General features: G+C 22.3%; 1 protein-coding gene across 1 annotated transcript in view; it reads right to left on the bottom strand.

Annotated features, from left to right (window-relative positions):
• Positions 1-1,595: 1,595 nt before the first annotated feature.
• Positions 1,596-23,445, bottom strand: part of LOC117171841 (DNA repair and recombination protein RAD54-like) — a 50,521-nt gene continuing 28,671 nt past the window's right edge. Inside the window, exons 7-10 of the mRNA XM_033359476.1 lie at positions 23,044-23,203; positions 17,657-18,062; positions 9,902-10,065; positions 1,596-1,908 (exon numbers count right to left, since the gene is read on the bottom strand). Of these exons, the coding sequence (XP_033215367.1) occupies positions 1,713-1,908; positions 9,902-10,065; positions 17,657-18,062; positions 23,044-23,203 (926 nt within the window). The 3' untranslated portion in view covers positions 1,596-1,712. The remainder of the gene's footprint in view (positions 1,909-9,901; positions 10,066-17,656; positions 18,063-23,043; positions 23,204-23,445) is intronic.

Below are 23,445 nucleotides of genomic sequence, written 5' to 3'. Positions count from 1 at the left end.
AAATTCGAACATTTTTTGGCAATTTCACGTATTTTGTTAAAAAATCGTCTTATTTGAAAAAAATTCATTTTTTTTATTTGAAAATTTGTTTCTTTTTTTTGGAAAATTGATTTTTTAAACTGAAAATTAAACTATTCAATTTTTGGTGGAAAACTGACCTTCCTGAGTTTAAAATTCAACTATTTCGTAGAAAATTGGGTTTTTCTAGTTAAAATTTAAACATTTTTTGAAAATTTCATGTATTTTGTTGAAAAATCGTCTTTTTTGAAGAAAATTAATTTTTTTATTTGAAAATTTGTTTCTTTTTTTTTGAAAATTGATTTTTTAAACTGAAAATTAAACTATTCAATTTTTGGTGGAAAACTGACCTATCTTTGTTTAAAATTCAACTATTTCGTAGAAAATTGGGTTTTTTTAGATGAAATTTAAACATTTTTTGAAAATTTTATGTATTTTGTTAAAAAAGCGTCTTTTTTGAAAAAAAATTCATTTTTTTTTTATTTGAAAATTTGTTTCTTTTTTTTGGAAAATTGATTTTTTAAACTGAAAATTAAACTATTTAATTTTTGGTGGAAAACTGACCTATCTGAGTGTAAAATTCAACTATCTGCTGCAAAATTGGTATTTTTTAGTTGGAAATTCAAAAAATTTTTTTAAATCCACGTATTTTGTTGAAAAATAGTCTTTTTTGTAGAAAATTATTTTTTTATTTGAAAATTCGTTTTTTTTTGTAAAATGAATTTTTTAAACTGAAAATTAAACTATTCAATTTCTGGTGAAAAGTGACCTATCTGAGTTTAAAATTCAACTATCTGGTGAAAAATTGGTATTTTTTAGTTGAAAATTCAAACATTTTTTTTTAAATCCACGTATTTTGTTGAAAAATCGTCTTTTTTGTAGAAAATTAATTTTTTTATTTCAATTCTTTTTTGTATTTTTGTGAAAAATTAATTAATTTAATGGAAAATTAAACTATTCTATTTTTGGATGAAAAATGACCTATCTTAGTTTAAGATTCAACTATTTGGTTGAAAATGCATGTATTTTGTTTTAGAAAATCGTCTTTTTAAGAGAAAATGAATCTTTTTGATTAAAATTTCAACTATTTGTGTAAAAATGTATCTATCTTATTGAAAATGCAATACTTTTACTTAAAATTCTTTACTGAATTTGTTACTAAATAGGCACTGAATTTTTTGCATAAGAAGATAAAATAAAAATCTGTTTGAATCATTTAAAATCATGGACTGAACAAATTCATGAAATAATTAATTTAGATGTTTAGTATTATTTAATTTATCAATGATCTCCAGAATTTGAGTAGACTCAATATAATAAAAAAATATTTTGAAAATAATGTTCAAAGCTTCTCTCTATTCCTCACACCTGCTATATTTTTTTTTTTTTCATTCAGAATAATAAATAAAGTATCTACTACCTGAAGAAGTTTTGGTTTAATCACAAAATGTACCAACAATTTTCAAAAATCTAAACTAAAGTTCATTATATCCTCGAATATGTAAATTTACATATATTACAACTAAAAAAGTAGACTACATAAATGACATAATCTTAACAGAAAAGGACTATTGTCCTACGAAATCATAATTTATTAAATTAAACAGACATACTTCAGCACTATAAACATAACTGACGATAGACAATATTTCTTGACAAATATTCGACTCTATTTTTATAAACAAACATACCTACTACGTTGTAACTTGTTCGTGAGATCGATGATGGAAGACAAAGGAGATTCCACTGGACCAACATTGTCGAAGCGGAATGTCTGGCAAATGTCTCGGATTGTGAGCGTGTTTCCAATCCGACAAGTCAGATGTACAGTCCGAATTCTCAGGGGGTCCTTTTACTTCAACTCCATTCACACATCGTTCACACTTGAACCTGAAACGTTAAATTTTAACACTTTAGTTTGCCGTACAAAAATCAGACTGGCCGTTTTAATCCAAGAAAAAAATTCCCGGTTCGCAAACATTTTTCACGGCCGCTAAAATTAAAAAATGCAAACTCTAAAGCTAAAGACTTTTCAATGCTCTGAGTTAAAGAATCAATGAACTTTCACTTTGTCTATTGTATGATTTTAAACAATTTTAACCCTTAAACGGCACTATGGGTGTCAAACACCCACGACAATGAAGAGTGCAGAAGTAAGTACAATACGTTTGTTTAGTGCCGTAAGCGTTAGTATACGTACAGTTTCTGTTCAAAGTAAACGTTACAAAATCGGTGGGTGATTAAGACCCAGTGATTCGGTAGTGGCTAAAAAAAGTGATTTTAAGCAACATTTTTCTTCAAATATTCTTGAACGCAAATAAATGTTGAGTATGTCACGTTTATATATTTTTTTTCTTTCTTACCTTCATACTATTTCGAATGCATTCATATATATATATATATAAATAAATTGATTTAAATATAAAAAATGTGGTGGTTCATTTAGTCATAAAATTGAGTTTTCATTTACCAAATGTAAATACCCTTTTTAAAACCATCTATAATGCATTAATTTCTTTCCTCAAAGTATAGTATTTCAAGAGTATATCACTAAATTTTGAAGTAAAAATATTAAAAATCACGTGAATTGTAAACTGTAAAGCAAAAAACTAATTTTTTCAGTTTTTTTTAATACAAATTTTTTAAACAAATTAAAATTAAATATATCGTTATAAAACCAATTGTATTTGAAAGAAGATATGTTAATCTGTACCTAATAAATGTTTTGTAAGAAAGTATTTAATACCGGCTGCATAAAACACGTTTGAACACTCTGGGTCTAGAACACCCAGTGTGCCGTTTACGTAATTTTTTTTTAACAGAACACTTCTTCAATTATAGGATATATTATTTTCATTTTAAATAGTTTAAACATCCTTGAAAAACTTCAATATTTTATTTAAGAATCTTGAGAAATCTAAAAGTTGTTTTAAATTTGTTTAAATTTAAAATTATTTTAGAAATTTTTTTACAACTTCAAAATATCTTTTGAAATGAATCGAATTTTTCCTTAAATTTTTAGAAAATCCTGCAAATTAAAAAAAAAACTTAAAATATTCCAAATTCTTTCTAAATCTTCTCTTGAAATAATTTTCTAAAATGAAAAATTATTTTTAATTTTCCTAGAAATCTTGCAAAAATGTTTTTTTTCTGAAGCCTTTCACAATTATCATAAAGTTTCTTTATTTTTTTTTTTAACTTGCAAAAATCTACATTTTGTTTTAAATTAGGCTGTGACTATTTGCACAGAAATTTCGGTACGAATAACCGAATTTCGTCAGTACACACTTCGTTTAAATTCTTTGAAACCATTTCAAGTTTAAAATTAATTTTGAATCTTTTCAAAACTTCTCAATACCTCTTGAAATTACGTAATTTTTTCTACAAATAATAAGTGTTCAATTATTATTAACACACAAAAATTCGGCAATTTCACTTCAAACTTAAACATTTTTAAAAAAGATCAATAAAAATTGTAACGTTCAAAGTTTAAAAGCTCTTCGAAATTTTAACAATTCAAGACTTTCTATATCAAACAATTCAGTTTAAGATTGTTTACTTCTAAATATATGGTTTAAATTAAATTGGTTTGAATAAACAGTCAAATATCTGGAAATTATTAACTTTGAACGGAATAATTTATTTATATTTATAGCTGACAAAATAAAAATTATTTTTATCAAAAATTTTCAACTTCAAACAATTTTAATTTTTAATTATTTAATTATTTGAGGCTGTATTTTAAAATTCTTGAAATTAAAAATGGAAAATTGTTAAAATTGAAGATTTTCGAATTACGCATTGTAAACTGAATGATGTCGTAATTGAATGATGTCTAACTTGGGAAAATTGTTCTTCTAAATATTTGTAAAATTCCAGATTAAAAAATAAATTCACTTAATTTTCAAAATTTCCTGATTTTTTCTTGACTAATTTTTCATTTTCCTCTAATATTATAAATGGAATAAAAAAGTATTTCAGATACAAAATTAAGTTTTGCAAATTTATTAATTTATTTTTAAAAAAATGTCTTTTCTATCATAAAAGACGAATTTTCAACACACAAAGATTGTTCACTCAAGAAATAAATAAAAATGTATCTAAATTATTGAACCTTCAAGCAAAAGGACCAAATTTCTCGAAAAAAATTGAATTTTCAAACAAAAATTATGATTTTTCTGCAAAAAAAAATAATTTCCCACAAAACTAATGCATTTTTTCCCGACAAAAATGAAATTTCAAACAAAAACAATTATTTTATAACAGGAAAAGGAGAATTTTCAAATAAAAAAGATCAATCGTGACAAAAATGGAAGTTACATTTCTAGTTAAAAAATTAATTTTAAACCAAAAAATTTGCGTTTCTTTGAGACAATTAATTTTCCACCAAAGACATAAGCCTTCAATTAAAAAATAATACATTTTTTTAAATGTTGTTCAACTTTTACCCAAGTAGTGGAATTTTCAATTAAAAAATATTAATCTTTAACCAAGTAGTTCAAATTGCAACCAAAGAAATGAATTTTCAATTAAAAATATTAATATTAAAAAAAAACAATTGTTTCTTAACAAAATGATTCAACCAAATCTTTCAAATAAAAGAGTTGAATAATCAAGTAAAGAAGAATTAATTATAACCAAAAAGTTGCATTTTCATTCAAAAATGAAATTTCTACTTCGAAAAATTAATTTTTGAATCAAAAAGGTAAATTTTTAAACATGAAATAAGTTTTTACAACAAAAAAAATTAAATTTTCAATACAAAAAGACAAATGTTTACCCAAAAAGGATGAATTTTTAACCAAATAGTTGCATTTTTAAACAAAGAAGATGACACTTTTACTAAAATAAATGAATTTTTAATAAGAAACGACCAATTTTTATTTTTGTTAAGTTGAACTTTCACCGAGAAAATATTTCAACTCATTTTTCAACACCAAAGTATAAATTTTAAACAAAAAGTACATTTTTCTACGAAATAGTTCAATTTTCCAAAAACAGTAGAATTTTCAGCCAAAAAGTATGACTTCAAAAAAAAAAGACAGTTTAATTGTCAACCAAACAGTTGAATTTTTATCCAAGAAAGATGAAAGTTTTACTAAAATAGATGAATTTTTAATTTAAAAAAAAGTTCAATTTTCACCTTGAAAATATTTCAGTTCTCTTTTCAACAGCAAAATATTAAGGTTAATTTTAAAATCAAACAATAATAAAGCAGATAAATTTTTTAAAAAACAGTTTAATTTTCATCCAAAGAAGATTCCAGGTCACTTTCTAACACCAAAATAAGAATTGCGAACAATAAATTAATTTTCTGATAAATAGTCGAATTATTGACCCAAAAGTGTGACTTTTTAGCAAGATTGTTATTTTCTATGAAACAGTTGCATTTTTGTCAAAGAAAAATGGAAATTCTACTAAAACAAATAAATTTTTAAATTAAAGAAAAATTTCAAAAAGAGTGTTGAATTTTCAGCCAAAAATATTTCAGTTGTCTTGTCAGTACAAAAATACGAAAATAAAATGACAAAATAAATTAATTTTGAAACAAATACTTAAGTTTGCCACTAAAAAATATCCATTTCCAAAAAAAAAAAAAAATGGAATAGCTACATTTTTAGTTGAAAAAAATAATTTTGAACTAAAAAAAAGACAGATTTTCCAGAAAATAGTTCAATTTTCAACCTAACTGATCAATATTAAACTAGAATATTTGAAATTTCAACCAAAAAGATGAATTTTCTACAAAAAAAGACGATAATAAACCAAAAACATGAATTTTCAACTAAAAAAGACAAATTTTCAACTAAACAGTTGAATTTTCAAGTAAAATGACGAATCTTTAATTAAAAATCTTTAACTTAAGGAAAATTAATTTTCAACAAAAAACCAAAAACAAATATTCAACAAAATTGTTCAAGTTTCAGCTGAATTTGAAACAAAAAATATCAGTTTGCAACCAAAAATGGAATAGTTAAATTTTCAGTTAAAAATATTAATTTTCCGCAAAAGAAATTCAAAATTTTTTTCAATCCGACTGATAAATTTCAATTAAAATGATTATTCTTTATCTGGAATATGCGAATTTAAAATAACCAAAAATATTAGTTTTTGACAAAAGAGCTTAACTTCCAGCCAAGTAGTTTTATTTTGAACTAAAACGATTAATTTTGAACGAAAATGATCACTATTTAACTGGAATATTTGAATTTTCAACCAAAAAGATGCATTTTCTACCAAAAAAAACTATTTTTCACAAAAATGGATGAATTCTCAAGAAACTTGTTTAATTTTCAACTAAAAGAAATGAATTTTAAAGCAAATAGTTGAATTTTAAACAAAAAAATATCAGTTTGCAACTAAAAAATATCAGTTTTAACAAGATAGTTGAATCTTGAAGCTAATAATATCAGTTTTTAACCGAAAATGGAACAGTAAAAATTTTCCAATAAAAAAATGCAACTAAAGTGATACATTTTTAACTAAAATAATAAATCTTTAATTGCAATATATTAATTTTAAACCAAAAAGATTAATTTTCAACTAAAATCATGAATTTTTAAACAAGAACATTTTCTACCAAAAAAGTAGACTTGTTAAAAAAAATACATCAATTTTCAAACAAAAGGTTTGAATTCCCAATTAAAAAAATATTAATTTTCAACCAAAAATGGAATAGTTAAATTTTAAGTTAAAAATTATCATTTTCATCTGAAAAAGCAACTAATTAAACAAAAATAGTTACATTTTCAAACAAAATGGTAAATTTTCAAATAAAATTATGAATTTTCAATTGGAATAGTTCTGTTATAAAATAAGATGAATTTTCAAACGAGAAGATTAACTTTATACTAAAAAAGATGATTTTTCAACAAAAAGAGACAAATTTTCGACAAAATAGTTGAATTTTCAACGACAAAAGGAGACAATTTTAAGCAAAAACGAAATAGTTTAATTTAATGTGAAAAAATTAATTTTTAATGAAACTGATGAATTTCCAAATAAAACTATGTATAATTAAACAGAAGAATTTTCAACCAAACCTATAAAATATATTCAATTGGAATAATTGAAATTTTTAGTTAAAAAAATTAATTTTTCACACAAAAAAACTAACTTAAAAAATAGTATCTTTAAAAAAAAATACATTTTCCAACAAAAAATTATATATTCAACAAAATAATTAAAGTTTCAGCTGGAATAGTTAAATTTAAAAAAAAATACATTTAATTAAAGAAAAAACTAATTTTTCAACACAATAGCTCATTTTTTAACCAAAGATATAAATTTTCAAGCAAATCGATGAATTTTCCACCAAGAAGATTAATTTTTTACCAAAAAGATTATTTTTCGAAAAAATAGATGAATCATCAAAAAACTTCTTTAATTTTTAACTAGAAAAGACCATTTTTTATCTCAAAATGGAATAGTGAAATTTTTAGTTAAAAAAACAATTTTTAGTAAAAAAGCTTAGTTTAATGATAAATTTTCAACTAAACTGATAAATCTTCAACTGTAATATATGAATTTTAAACCAAAAAGATACATTTTTGACAAAAGAGTGTAACTTTCAACCAAGTAATTTTATTAACAACGAAAAAGGTGCATTCTCAACGAAAATGATGAATTTTCAACAGAAGAATTGAATTTTCAACGAAAAAAGATTGATTTCCAACCAAAAATGGAATAGTTACATTTTAAGTTCAAAATAATAATTTTCATCTAAAAAAACTCATTTAAAAAAAATAGTTACATCTTCAAACGAAATGGTACATTTTTAACTAAAATTATGAATTTTCAACCAAATAGTTGAATTTTCAACTACAAAAGGAGAATATTTTAACCAAAAACGAAATAGTTTAATTTAAAATTAAAAAATATAATTTTAATGTAGCTGATGATTTTTCAACTAAAACTATGAAATATTCAATTTGAGTAAATTAGATTTTGAGTTAAAAAATTACTTTTCACAAGAAAAACTAACTTTACAAAATAGTTACGTTTTCAAACAAAATTATGAACAAAAGAAACGAATTTTCAACCTGATATTTAAATTTTCTTTGCCAAAAATTACAATTTTCATAGTCGAATTTTAAGCTTTTATAAAATTAAAATTAATTAATAACAAGTATTTTAATAATACATTATACAAAGTTTGAAAAGAATTCAACATTTTAGAATCCGTAAAATGAACAAAATTTCAAGTCGAAATATATTGCACATTCAACAAAATAGAATTTACAACAAAAAAGTGTAGTTTATCAACTAAAAGGGAGAATTTTACACAAAAATGATCAATTGTTTATCTAAAAAGACAAATGTTAAACAAAGCAGTTGAATTTCAACGAAAACTGATGAACTTTTAAAAAAATTATTAAATTTTCGATGAAATGATTCAATTTTCAACCAAATAGTAAAAAATAGACTTTTCTACCAGAAAATGAATTCAAAATATAACAAAAAAATGTTTTTTTTTCCAACGAATAAATGAATTATTTTCAATCCAAAACAACAAATTCTCGATCCAGAAAGGTGCATTTCCAACGATACAGTTGAATTTTCAACCAAAAAGATGCATTTTCTACGAAAAAAAAAACTATTTTTCAACAAAATACATGAATTTTCAACTAAAAAATACCAAATTTCAACCAAATGGTTGAGTTTTTACCTGAAAAAAAAACTAATTTTTAATCAAGAAGATTAATTTTCTACCAATAAGGCGATTTTTCACAAAAATGAATTAATTCGCAAGAAACTTGTTTAATTTTCAACGAAAAAAAAAATAGATTTTCAAGCAAATAGTTTTAACCAGATAGTTGAAATTTGAAGCCAATAAAATCAGTTTTTAACCTAAAATGGAAAAGCAAAATTTTCAGTTAAAAAAAAAAATTTCCAAGACATTTTCAACCAAATAGTTGAATTTTCAGCCACAAAAAGAGAAAATTTTAACCAAAAACGGAATAGTTTAATTTTTAGTTAAAAAATTCATTTTTAATGAAACTGATGAATTTTCTATGAAAACGATGAACATTGAACTGGAATAGATGAATTTTAAAGCTAAAAATATGAGTCTTTAATGAAAACAATGAATCTTCAACTGAAATAGTTGAATTTTTAACAACAACAAAATTAATTTCGACTAAAAAAGATGAATTCTCAATCAAAACTTAAATAATTAAATTTTCAAACAAATAGTAGCATTTTTAAACAAGCGAGATTAATTCTGGAACAAAATATAATCATTGACTTGGTCAATAAAAAATTAATAAAAATTTATAATAATAATGAATTGTAGACTTTTAATTAAAAAGTGTTAACCTTCAACCAAAAAAGATGATTTTTTAAAACAAAGTAGTCATATTTTTAAACAAACAGTTGAATTAAAAAAATAATAATCAACCAAATAGTTCAACTTTCACGCACAAGTAACGAAATTTAACTAAAAAATTATTACATTTTTTGCCAATTAATTGAATTCCAAACCTAAAAAGATAAATTTGCAACCAAGTGGTCAAATTTTTCAAACGAGAAAGATGAATTTTGAACCAAAAAGCATACATTTTCAGTCCACAAGGACGAAATTTCTATCAAAAAGTGTTAGTTTCTACACAAAAAATGACCGTAGAATTCTCAATCATCATAGGCAAATTTTGGACCAGAAATATAATACAAGACTTTTCAATTTCAAGAAAATTGAACTCACCATTAAAAAATGTTTGATTTTCTTATTGGATTTTATTTATTTATTATAATTTAAAATAATTTAAGCAAAAAAGCGGGAAAAATTGGACGTTTTTTAAAAATAGGAGAAAAAAGAGGTTTCCTTTAAAAAAAGGTATTCTGAAATTAAAAAAAAAAAAAGGTACGAGAAAATAAGACATACTTGGAATGCGTATCAGAAACCGTATTTTCCTCTAATCTGAAAAGATCCCTTAAATCGCTGAGAGTAAAGTGCCTCGCCACGTCTTCGTCTTGATCGACAACTGTAGAACTTAAGGCTTTCTTGTGAGCCTGTCTCTGAAAAATCTTCTCCTCAATCGTTCCAGTCTGAAAATTAAAACAAAATCATTCTTACAGGCTTTTCAGCGATACTAAGGAATATTTTAGGGTCAATAAGGAACCTAAAATAGAAAAATAGGGCACCTGACAACCCGTAAACAATAAATTATTTAGAATAATTCTATTTTCATTCTAAAAAAAAAAAAAAAAACAGGATGTCTAATCAAATCCTAGAAAATTCCAGGACTTTTAAATTCTCTGACAATTCCAGATTTTATTATCCAGGTCTCTCAAGTTTTTTGCATGTTTAATTTTTCAGAGTACGGAGCCTTTCAATAATTTGGCTTTTAAAAAAAAAATTAACTCTGATAGTTGAAGAGTTGAAGTACCGGATAGTTGAGTTTCAACTGAAAAATCAGTTTTCAACCAAATAGTTGAATTTCAAACTAAAAAAGATCAGTTCTCAACCAAAAATAGAATAGTTAAATTTTCAGTTAAAATAATCAATTTTCCACACAAAAAAAATTAAAACCAGTGATGAATTTTTTATTTCAATTAGAATTATAAATCTTCAACTGTAAAAGATTAAGTTTAAACAAAAAATATGAATTTTTAACAATAGAGTTTAACTTCTAACCAAGCAGTTTTATTTTCAACGAAAAAAAAATTTTAAAATAAAATTATGAATATTTAATTGGAATATTTAAATTTTCAAAGAAAAAGATGAATTTTTAAACAAGAATATAAATTTTCTACCTAACAGACGATTTTCCAACAAAATACATGAATTTTCAAAGAAGTGGTTAAATTTTCAGATAAAAAAAAATTAATTTCCAACAACAACAAAAAAAACAATTTTTGATAGAATAGTTAAATTTTTAATCAAAGTGATGAATTTTCAAATATATTGATGAATCCTAAAGTTAAATTTTCAAGAAAAAAGATAAATTTACAAATAAAGTTATGAATATTTAATTGGAATACTTGAATTTTCAAACAAGAATATTAATTTTCTATCAAAAAATGTTTTGTTTAACAAAATACATGAATTTTAAACAAAATAGTTGAATTTAATTAAAAAAGATCAATTTCCAACCAAATATGAAGTAGTTACATTTTCAGTTAAAATAATTAATTTTCCACCTTAAAAACCAAATTTTCAACGAAACTGATGCATTTTAAATGTCAATTAGAATTATAAATCTTGACCTGCAATAGGTAAATTTTAAACAAAAATATCAATTTTCAACAAAAGAGAAGAACTTCTACCCAAGTAGTTTTATTTTCAAAGAAAAATCGAACTTTTTAACTAAAATTATGAATATTTAATTCAAATATTTGAATTTTCAACGAAAAAGATGAATTTTTAATTAAGAAGATTAATTTTCTACCTAAAAGACGATTTTTCAACAAAACATATGAATTTTGAAAGAAGAAGTTTAATTTCGAACGAAAAGAGATACATTTTCAACCAAATAGTTGAATCTAAAACTAAAAAATATCCATTTTTAACCATGGATGTAAAATTAAAATTTTCAGATAAAAAAAATTAATTTCCAACAAAAAATTTTCAAATATAATGATGAACCCTAAAATTAAATTTTCAAGAAAAAAGATAAAATTACAAATAAAATGATAAATATTTGATTGAAATACTTGAATTTTCAACGAAAAAGACAAATTTATAAACAATAATATAAATTTTCAATCAAAAAATTTGTTGTTTAACAAAATACATGAATTTTAAACAAAATAGTTGAATTTTGAACTAAAAAAGGCACATTTTCAACCAAAAAATTAAATTTTGAATTAAAGAAGGTCAATTTTCAACTAAAAATTGAATAGTTATATTTTCAGTTTAAAAAAATTAACCAAACTGATGAATTTTAAACCAGAAACATGTTTTTTTAACCAAGAAAATTAATTTCTACCGAAAAAAGACCATATTTTTAAACTAAAAAAGATAATTTTTTAATCAAAAATTGAATAGTTAAATTTTTAGTCAAGAAAATTAAGTTCAAGCTAAAGAGATGAATTTTTAACTAACGTGATGGAATCTTCAACTGGAATAACTACATTTTCAGTTTAAAAAATAATAATTAAAAAAAAAAACAATTTTCAATAAAATAGTTAAAGTTTCAATTGTATTAATTAAATTTTCTGTAAAAAGTTGAAGGTTCATAATTTTAATTGAAAATTCATCTAACATCTCAATTAAAATTATGAACATTAAAAAAAATTTTTTTTTAACAAAAGGGTTTAACTGTTAAGTAAGTAATAAAATTTGCATTTAAAAATATATAAATATTAAACAAAAAATATAGTAGCTGATATTTCAATCAAAAAAGATTTTAATTTTTAGTCAAAACAATTCCATTCCACCAAAAGAGACGACTTTTCAACATTAATTGAATTTTTAACTATTAAATTTTTTTCTCTCAAGAGAGATAAAATATTGTCAAAAAGCTGGTAAATTTTAAACAAAATACATGCAGTTTCAACGAGAAACTTGAATTTTCAACTAAAAATGATCAATTTTTAATCAAAAATAGAATAGTTAAATTTTCAATTAAAATAATTAATTTTCCACCAAAAAAAAGGAAATTTTCAACCAGTGATAAATTTTCAATTCCAATTAGAGATATAAATCTTCAACTGCAATAGATTAATTTTTAACAAAAAAGATGAATTTTTAACAAAAGAGTTTAGTTTCTAACCAAGTAGTTTTATTTTCAACGAAAAAGATCATTTTTAAACTAAAATTATGAATATTTAACGATTTTTCAACAAAATACATGAATTTTAAATAAGATAATTTCATTTTGAACTAATAACGACAAATTGTCAACCAAATATTCGAATTTAAAAATAAAAAAGATATATTTTTAACCATGAATGGAATGCTTAAATTTAAGGTTTAAAAAATTTAAATTAAAAAAAAAAACACAATTTTCAATAGAATAGTTAAATTTGTAATGAGAGTGATGAATTGAATTTTCAAGCAGTAAGATAAATTTACAAATAAAATTATAAATATTTGATTGGAATACTTAAATTTTCAACGAAAAAGACGAATTTATAAACAATAATATTAATTTTCTATAAAAAAAATTTTCTTAACAAAATACATGAATTTTCCAAAAAATAGTTTAATTTTGAACTAAAAAAGACCAATTTTCAACCAAATGATTGGAATTTGAAATGAAAAAGATCAATTTTCAACAAAAAGTGGAATAGTTCCATTTTCAGTTTAAAAAAATGTAACTAAACTGATGAATTTTTAATTAAAATGATGAATCACCAACTGGAATAGTTGAATTTTAAAGGAAAAATATGCATTTTCAACTAAAATTATGAATCTTTAACTGTAATAGTTTAATTTTCAACTAAAAAATATCAATTTTTAACAAAAAATAAAATAGTTGTAACTTTTCAAATAGTTGCATCTTCAAACAAAGTAATGATTTTCCAACTAAAAAGATGAATTTTTAACCAAGAAAATTAATTTCTACCAAAAAAGACTATTTTTTAACTAAAAAAAAAAATTTTCAATCAAAAATTGAATAGTTAAATTTGTAGTAAAGAAAATTAGTTTTAAGCTAAAGAGATGAATTTTCAACTAACGTGATGGAATTCAAACAAAAATACGACTTTCCAACATTAATTGATTTTTTAACTATGACCAATTTTTTTGTCAAGAGAGAGAAAATATTGCCAAAAAAACTGGCAAATTTCCAACAAAATACATGCATTTTTAAAGAGAAACTTGAATTTTCAACTAAAAATAGTCAAATTTTAACCAAAAATAGAAAACTTAAACTTTCAGTTAAAAAAATTAATTTCGCTAGCGAAATTTTATAAATTTTTATTTTTTTTCTTGCCAATAATAAATAATGATTAAAGCTACAAAAATCAATTTTTTAATAGAAAATTGCCATTTGAAAATAACACTTTAAAAATATTTGAAAATAATAGAAAAAAAGTCTAAATATATGAAAGATTTTACAAAAATTTTAAAAGATTTTAATGAATTTCAGAAATTTAAAATATTTCACCGTTATTTAGATCGTTTAGATTTTCATACAAAAAATCAAAACTATATTAGAAATAAAAATTCCTTCATTATGATTGAAGCTATAAAAGTCGATTTTTAATTACAAACGTTAATTTTTGCGAACGGCTGTTTATTTTGATTACAGTATTTCATAGTTTTAATTTATTTCTATCGTTTTTAGTTAAAATAATTTATTTTCAACCAAGAAATTTTATTTTCAACCTAAAAGATGGATTATCAACTAGAATGATAAATATTTAACTGGAACACATGAATTTTTGACCGACAAGAAGAATTTTTACACAAGAAGATTAACTTTCAAAGTGAAATATAATTTTCTATGCAAAAATCGATTTTTTTAACAAAATACGTGTATTTTCAATAATATAGTTGAATTTTATATTAAAAAATACACATTTTTATTCAAATTGTTAAATTTTGAATTAGGAAAGATCAATTTTCAGTCGAAAATGGAACAATTGAATTTTTTATGAAAAAGAGGAATTTTCAATAATATGACATAAATTTCTATGATAAAAAAGCAGGAAAAAGGTTTACAGTTAAAAAACAAACTTTCTAACTACCCTAATTTTCGGCTCATTTGAGACAAAAATAACAATTGAAAAAAAAGAGAAAAATAGTTATATTTTCTACTATATTAGTTAAATTTTTAGATAAAAACAATTCATTTTCAACCAAAGATGAATTTTCAATTAAAATGATGAATCTTCAATAAAAAAATTAATTATTAATAAATGAGTTCAACTTTTAACCAAATAGTTGAATTTCTAAATAAGTAAACGAATCCGTAACCTCATAAATACACTTATGAGCCCTGCGACTGTCGATAAAGTAGAAATAATTTTTTTAAATTTACCAAAATTATTTAATAATAAATTTTCAAACTACGACATAAATCTTCTACCAAAAATACGATTTTTCAAAAAAATACATGCAGTTTTAACGAAATAGTTGAACTTTACACTAAAAATAATAACATTTTCAATAACAAAATTAAATTAAAAAAAAAACAAACGATTTTTCAAACAAAATAGTTCAATTTTCAATCAGCGATGATATTTTTACTAAAATGAGAAACAATAGTTGAATTTGGAACTCAAACATCAATTTTCGATTAAAAATGGAATAGATCAATTTTCAGAAAAGAAAAAAACAATTTTTGAACCAAAAAAAAAGGAATTTTTAACAATATAATTTAATTTTCAATTCAAAGTTATGGATTTTTAACAAAAAAAAAACAATTTTCTAATAAGAAGATTAACTTCTACCAAAAAAGATGAATTTTTAACTAACAGAGACAAATTGACCATTATATAAATATATAAATATATAATATTGCATTGGAATAGCTACATTTTCAGTAAAATCAAAATAAAATAAACAAAAACCAAAACAATGTTTTAAAGCATAGTTACATTTTTGAACAAAGTGATGAATTTTCGACTAAAATGATGAATCTTGAACTAGAATAGTGGAATTTTTAACAAAAAAGATCAATTTTTAAATAAAATGATGAATATTTAACTAGAATATTTGAATTTTTAACGAAAAAGAGACTTTTTCAAATCAGAAGATTAATTTTTTACTTTAAAAGAACGATTTATCAATAAAATACATGAATTTAAAAAAAAAAATTAAATTTTTTAATAAAAAAAGAGAAATTTTCAACTAAAAAGTGCAAGTTTTAAACCGAATAGATGGATTTTGAACTAAAAAAGATTTTTTTCAATCAAAAATGTAATAGTGCAATTTCAAACCAAAAAGATGAATTTTCAACCAAAAGGTGAATTTTAATTTTAAATAGTCTAGGCATCCTTCAAATGCTTTAAAATGTTATTTCAAAATCTTAAGAAATCCAGAAGTGGTTTTAAATTGTTCCAAATTCAAAATCATTTATAAATTTTTTTTCGGAACTTTTAAATATATTTCAAAATGAATTGAATTTTTTCTATAACTTTTAAAAAATCCTGAAAATTAAGCAAAATTTAACTTGACTTTAAAAATAACAATAGAACACTTATTATTTGTAAAAATATTAGAGTAATTTTAAGAGATATTCAGAAGTTTGAAAAAGATTCTAATCAAATTTAGAACTTGAAATAATTCCAAATACTTACAGCCGAATTTCAAATAAAATGTAGATTTTTTTTTCAGATTTTAAGGATCTTTTTTTAATTTGCAGGATTTTCAAAAATTGTAGGAAAAATTTGATTAATTTTAAAATATATTTAGAAGTTATAAAAAAAATGTTAACACACTTTGTTTAAATTACTTGAAATAATTTCAAGTTTTAAATTAATTTTCAATCTTTTCAAAACTTCTAAATATCGATTAAAATTACCCAACATTTTTTTTTAATAATAAGTGTACGATTGTCTATGCAAAAAAATTCAGTTTCAAATTGTTTTCTTTTAAATATTTGGTTTCAGTTTACTCGTCTTAAATAAAATATTAAAATATTGCTAAATATTAAATAATCGTTTCTTTTCTAAATTAAAAAATTTCAAATTAAATGGGATAAAAATTAAATAATTTAGACTCACAATATATTTAATTTAATAAAATACTTTAATTATTACTATATTATTATGGACTTATTTTTAAGTTGAAAATAGTGAAACGCACATTTACATTTTTTAATGGCTAAAAAAATTAATAGAAATAATATATTAATAAATTGATTATTTATTAAATTTAATATAAAAGTAATATAAAGGAAGACCAGAAATTCTGAATTAGAAATATATTATTGATAAATTATGAAAATTTTTATTTAAAAATAAAATTATCGGAATAAATGTTATATTAATTTAAATTCTTATCAAGACTTTCGGATTGAAGCAGTTACAATCTGGAAATTCTCAAATTTTAAACAGATCTAGAAATGATTTATTTATTTATATTTAAAGTTGATAAAATGAAACTGTTTTTTATCAAAAAATTTCAAGTTCAAATGCTTTTTTTTAAACTGTTAAAATTGAACTTGGGCAGATTTTTTTTCTTAAAATTCGTAAAATTTCCGGTTTCCCGGTCCGGTGACCACCCTATTTTTTTATATAAAAAAACCTTCGATTTTAAAACCTTATAATTTTTTAAGCCTTTAAAACTGTATTTTAAAATTCTTTAAATTAAAATACATGCTTTTAAAAATTAAAAATGGAAATTTTTTAAAGTGGATTAATTTCTAAAAAAAAAAAAAAAAAGAATAGCCAACCAAATACAAGTATTTTCAACTACAGAAGATAAATTGTCAACCAAAAATTATATAGGTAGATTTTAGTTACAAAAATTAATATACAACGAAAGAGATTTAATTTTCAACAAAAAAATACTGATTTTCAACAAAATAGTTCGAGTGAGAAAATTGATTTTCAACTAAGGAAAAAACGAATTTTTAACAAAATATCTCAAGTTTTCAATCAAAGAGATAAATTTTCATTTAACATGATGAGCTTGAAATAAAAGTAATTTTTGTCAAAAGAGTTTAACATTTAACCTATTAATTAAATGTTCATTAAAAAAATGTAATTAATAATCCAATAAAGTGATTAAAATGAAACTTACGCAGAGGAAGCGATAAACAAAACAGGGCTTTTTCTGCCCGTCTCGCCAAACTCGGGCCATCGCTTGATCATCGTTCGCCGGATTCCAGTCTGGATCGAACATCACAAGACGGTTCGCACCAATTAAATTCAAACCGCATCCGCCGGCTTTCGAACTCAGCATGAAAATAAAATCTCCGGTATTCGGATCATTAAAACTGTCCACGATTTTCGCTCTTTTCTTTATCGACATCGAACCGTCCAATCTCACGTATCGATAGCCTCGTTTGTGACTCAATTTTTCAAAGAGGTCCAAGGTTTGCGTGTAATTTGAAACTAAAACGATCTTGTCGGTTGTGGTCGACTTTATCGACGCAAGAAGACAATCAAGGACCATCAGTTTACCTGACAACTCAGGCAGTACTTCCCTGAAAGCAATTATTTATTAATTTTTTAAATATTGCTTTTTTTCCTGATCATTAATATTCAAAGACCAGCATTTTAATGTTTGTAATATTTTTAACATATAAATAATTTTTAAATATTTTTTAAATAAACAATTTTGAATTAAAAACTGAATTTTCCAGAATTTTTTAAAAGACTGTTGTTTTTCAAAAACATTTTTAATTAAACTAAGAAAGATGAATTTAAAAAAAATGACTTTTTAACAATATAGAAAAATTTGCAAACAAAAAATTAGATTTTTTTATTAAAAAAGATTAATTCTGAACAAAAAATATAGTAGTAGACTTTTTAGCCAAAAAAAAGACAATTACAATTTTTTGAAAATTTTCAAGCCAAAAATACGATTTTTTTTAGAAAACCGTTCAATTTTCAAAGAACACGTTATTTTTTAAGCAAGAAGGATGACTTTTCTACCAAAGATGAATTTGCATTCCAAATGGATGCATGTTCTTTCGAAAAAGAAAAATGTTCCGCAAAAAGTTGAATTTTCGACAAAAAATATGATTTTCAAAGAAAATAATTAAATTTTCAATTAAACAATTGAATTTTCAAACTGAAAGGTTCATATAAGATTTAAATTAATTTTAAATTTCACAACAAAATGCATTTGTATTGAAATAGTTTAATTTTCTACCAAAATAGTCAAACTTTCAATCCATCAAACGTGATTTTAAAAAACAATTGAGTTTTTCAATATTAGTGCTGACTTTTTAGCAACACTTTCGAATTTTAAAACAAAAATGTTTAATTTGAACCATAACCAGTTCTATTTTTAACTAAATAGTTTAATTTTTAAGAAAGAGAAGATTTTTTTAGAAGGCAGTTGATTTTTCAACAAAACGTTAATTTTCAACCAAGAAAGAATAATTTTCAACAACAAAAATGATTTTATACCATAAAAGGGGAATTTTTAAGGAAAAGATCGTATTTTCAAACAAATAATAATTAAAATTCAGCCGAAAACAGTTGGATTTTTAACCAAATAGATAAATGTAAAAGAAAAAAGACGAATTTTTTAAAAAGAAGTTGTTTTTTTTCAAAACAAAAATTTTAATTAAAATAAGAAAGATGAATTTACAACACAAAAGCTAACTTCTTAACAAAATAATAAATTTTTTATCTCGAAAAGTTTAATTTTCAACGGAAAAGATCATTTTTAACCAAGGAATATGAATTTTCGCCAATAAAATATGATTTTTAAAAAGATCAGTTGAATTTTCAACAAAATAATTGAATTCTCTACCAAAATAGTTAAATTTTCAATCCGAAAAAAAAACTATTTTTTCTTTACAGTTGAATTTTTAAACAGTAGTGATGACTTTTTAACAATAATTTCGAACTTTAAAACAAAAATGTTTAAGCTTTAACCGAAATCAGTTATGTTTTCAACCAAATTAATTTCGAAGAAGAAGATTTTTTTTAAGAAAGTTGATTTTTCAACAACAAGAAAATTATTTTATACCATAAAAATGGGATTTTCAATGCAAAAAGAGGAATTTTCTATTTTAAAAAGACGAATGTTCAACAAAATAGTTGAATTTTCAAACAAAAACCATTAAATTACAGCCAAAAAAAGTTACAATTAAACTAAGAAAGATGAATTTTAAAAAATGATTTAAAAAAATAGTTGAATTTGCAACAAAAGAGTCGATTTTTTAATTAAAAGAGATGAATTCTGAACCAAAAATATAATAGTAGATTTTAAAGCCAAAAAAGGACAATCACCACTTTTTTAAAATTTTCACGCCAAAAATACGAATTTTTTAGAAAACAGTTTAATTTTCAAAGAAAACGTTATTTTTTACGCAAAAAATGGTGACTTCTCTACTAAAGATGAATTTGAAAACCAAAAGGATTAATTTTTTTCGAGAAAGAATTCAGCAAGTTCAGCAAAAAAGTTCAATTTCCGACAAAAAAAAAGATAATTTTTAAAGAAAATACTTAAATTTTGTATAAAATAATTCAATTTTGAAATAAATAATTTAATTTTCAACTTGAAAAGTTGTATTGTTCACATAACATTTTAATTAATTTTAAATTAGACAAAAAAGTTTAATTTTAACCATAACCAGTTCTATTTTCAACAAAATAGTTTAATTTTTAAGAAAAAAAAATTTTTTGTAGAAGGCAGTTGATTTGATTTTTCAACAAAAAGTTAATTTTCAACCAAGAAAGATGAATTTTCAACAACAAACAAAACTTATTTTGTACCATAAAAGTGGAATTTTAAACAAAAAGTTCGTATTTTCAAACAAAAGTTTTAATTGAACTAAGAAAGATGAATTTTGAACACACAAAAAATGACTTCTTAACAAAATAGTTGATTTTTCACCCTGAAAAGTTTAATTTTCAACGGAAAAATTAATTTTTAAACAAAAAAATATGAATTTTCGAAAAAGAATGATGATTTTCAACAAAATAATTTAATTCTCGTGTATCAAATAATTGAATTTTTAACCAAATTGTGGATTTTTTAACATGAAAATTTTAATAGTAAAATTTTCAATCTACAAGAACTATTTATTGAAACAGTTGAATTTTTAAACATTAGTGATGACTTTTAAACAATATTTACGAATTTTATAACAAAAACATTTGAACTTTAACCAAAACCAGTTATATTTTCAACAAAATTAATTAATTTTGAAGAAAAAGATTTTTTTTAGAAGAAAGTTGATTTTTCAACTAAAACTTAATTTTCAACCAGGAAAAATAAATTTTCAACAACAAAAATTATTTTGTACCATAAAAGTCGAATTTTCAACGAAAAGGTCGTATTTTCCAACAAAAATTGATAAATGTATAAGAAAAAAAGACGCCTTTTTTAAAAATAAGTTGTTTTTTCAAAACAAAAATTTTAATTAAAATAAGAAGGATGAATTTTGAACACAAAAAGCTAACTTCATAACAAAATATTTCATTTTTCATCCAGAAAAGTTTAATTTTCCACGGAAAAGATCATTTTTAACCAAGAAATATGAATTTTTGACAAGAAAATATGATTTTTAAAGAAATTAGTTGAGTTTTAACAAAAAAATAATTAAATTCTCAGCAACTAAATAGTTGAATTTTTAACCAATAACAGTTTACAAAAACTATTTTTTGTTAACAGTTGAATTTTCAAACATTAGTGATGACTTTTTAAAAATACTTTCGAATTATATAACAAAAATGTTTAAACTTTAACCAAAACCAGTTATATTTTCCATCAAATAAATTAATTTTGAAGAAAAATATATTTTTTTAAAAGAAAGTTGATTTTTCAACAAAAACTTAATTTTCAACCAAGAAAAATAAATTGTCAACAGCAAAAAATTGATTTTATACCGTAAGGGATAATTAAATTTTGAATTAAAAAAATCATTTTCAGCAAAAATAAAACGAACTACCATCAAAATATGTAGTTAAACTTTCAAACAAAAGAGACTAATTTCGAACAAAATAGTTGAATTTTCAAACAAAAATCATTAAACTTCAGCCAAAAATAGTTACATTTTCAACTAGATAAATTTTTAAGAAAACAGACGAATTTGTGAAAAAACCGTTGATTTTTCAACGCAATTTTTAATTAAATTTAGAAAGATGAATTTTCAACCAAAAAATTACTTTTTAACTAAACCTAAAAAGTTTAATTTTCAACAAAACAGTTAATTTTTAACCAAAAAAATGAAACTTGAATCCAAAAGGATGAATTTTGTTCGAAAAGAAACAAATTTTCAGGAAAACCGTTGAATTTTCGACAAGAAATTATGAGTTTTAAAGAAAATAGTTGAACATTCCCAAAAATAATTGAATTTTATCAAGCAAATATATTAATTTTATCAAACAAGTGTCTGAATTTTTAACCAAATAGTTCAAAATTAATCCTGAAGAGTTAAATTTGCCATATAGCACTTATGATCCATTTTAAATTTTCACCAAAAATTCCATTTTTACTCAAATAGTTCAAATCTCTACCAAAATAATCGAGTTTTCAACATAATAAATGCATTTTTAACAAGAATAGTCGAATTTTCAAATAAAAAAGACCAGTTTCCTATCCAATAGTTACATTTTGAACAAAAACAATCAACTTTCAACGAAAAATGGTCCAGTTAAAATTTCAGCTGAAAATAAATTTTTTTAACCAATTTGATGAGCTTTGAACATAAATGATAAAAACTCAACAGAAACAGTTGAATTTCAAACCAATAAGATAAATTTACAACTGAAATGATCAATTTTCAAACAAGAAGATTAATTTCTATTTAAAAAAAATAAATTTCAATAAAACACATGAATTTTCAACAACAAAAAGACTAAATTAAAAAAAAATAGTTAAATTTTCAACTTAAATCTAAAATATTCAACTGGCACAGTTGAATTAAAAAATATATATGAATTTTAAATCAAATAAAACAAAGTTTCATCTAAATAGGAATTTTCTACAAAAAATTAATATTTAACAAAGAATTTCAGCTTATACCCAAGTAGTTGAATTTTCAACTTAAAAAAATCAATTTTAAACAAAATAGTTCAACTTTCAACCAAAAAAGATTTTAATTTTAAATAAAAAAAAACCGCTGTGAATTAAACGATAAAAGACAAATTTTTAACGAAACAGTTGAATTTTCATCCAAATAATACATTTTTAAATCAAAACAATAATTTTTCAAAAGAAGCAACTGTAAAAAATATGTAAATAGATATAAGAATAAAAGAAATAGAAATATGAGGAAGAAACAGTTCTCGCAAGAATCTTATATCAGAGTGATTGCAAAATTTTATTTTTAAAGTTCCTTAATTTTTCCCTAACTGTTATTTAAAAGGCCTCTTGTAGAAATTTTCTGACTTTTCCAAGATTTTTTTGTCAAAATCTCTGACTTTTCCCTGATTTCCAGGTTTTATTTGACATAAGGCTACCTTGTTTAATTACAGATACTTTTTCTCGACATCGGTACTCACTTCGTACTGTAGTTGCTTGGAAGTAACTTAACAGCTCCTTCAAATCCTTCAGAACCCTCTACGATTTTTTCGTAAACCAGGTCGGGATGATTGCACATTTTTTTTAAAAGCGTTATCGCTGAAAGGGCTGAGAGACTTCCCTTTTTGACGTTTTCCTTTTCTGTAGAACAAAAAAAAAAAAAAAAAATTAGGATAATTTCTGAAAAGTATAGAATTTTTATAATCATATTGAGGCTTTGATAACTTGATTTTTTCCTTTTATACCAGATTCAAGATTTAAAAGATTTCAAAAGATTTTAAAGATTTTAAAGATTCGAATAAATTTCAAAAGTGTCAAAAAGATTAAAAATATTCTTTAATATTTCTAACATCTCAAAGAATATTTTGATTGATTTTGTATCT

This window comes from Belonocnema kinseyi, chromosome 4 (assembly GCF_010883055.1).
Source record: "Belonocnema kinseyi isolate 2016_QV_RU_SX_M_011 chromosome 4, B_treatae_v1, whole genome shotgun sequence".
Lineage (NCBI taxonomy): Eukaryota > Metazoa > Arthropoda > Insecta > Hymenoptera > Cynipidae > Belonocnema > Belonocnema kinseyi.
Note: the sequence above shows the minus strand (reverse complement) of the source record. Positions and strands in the feature narration are given on the sequence as shown.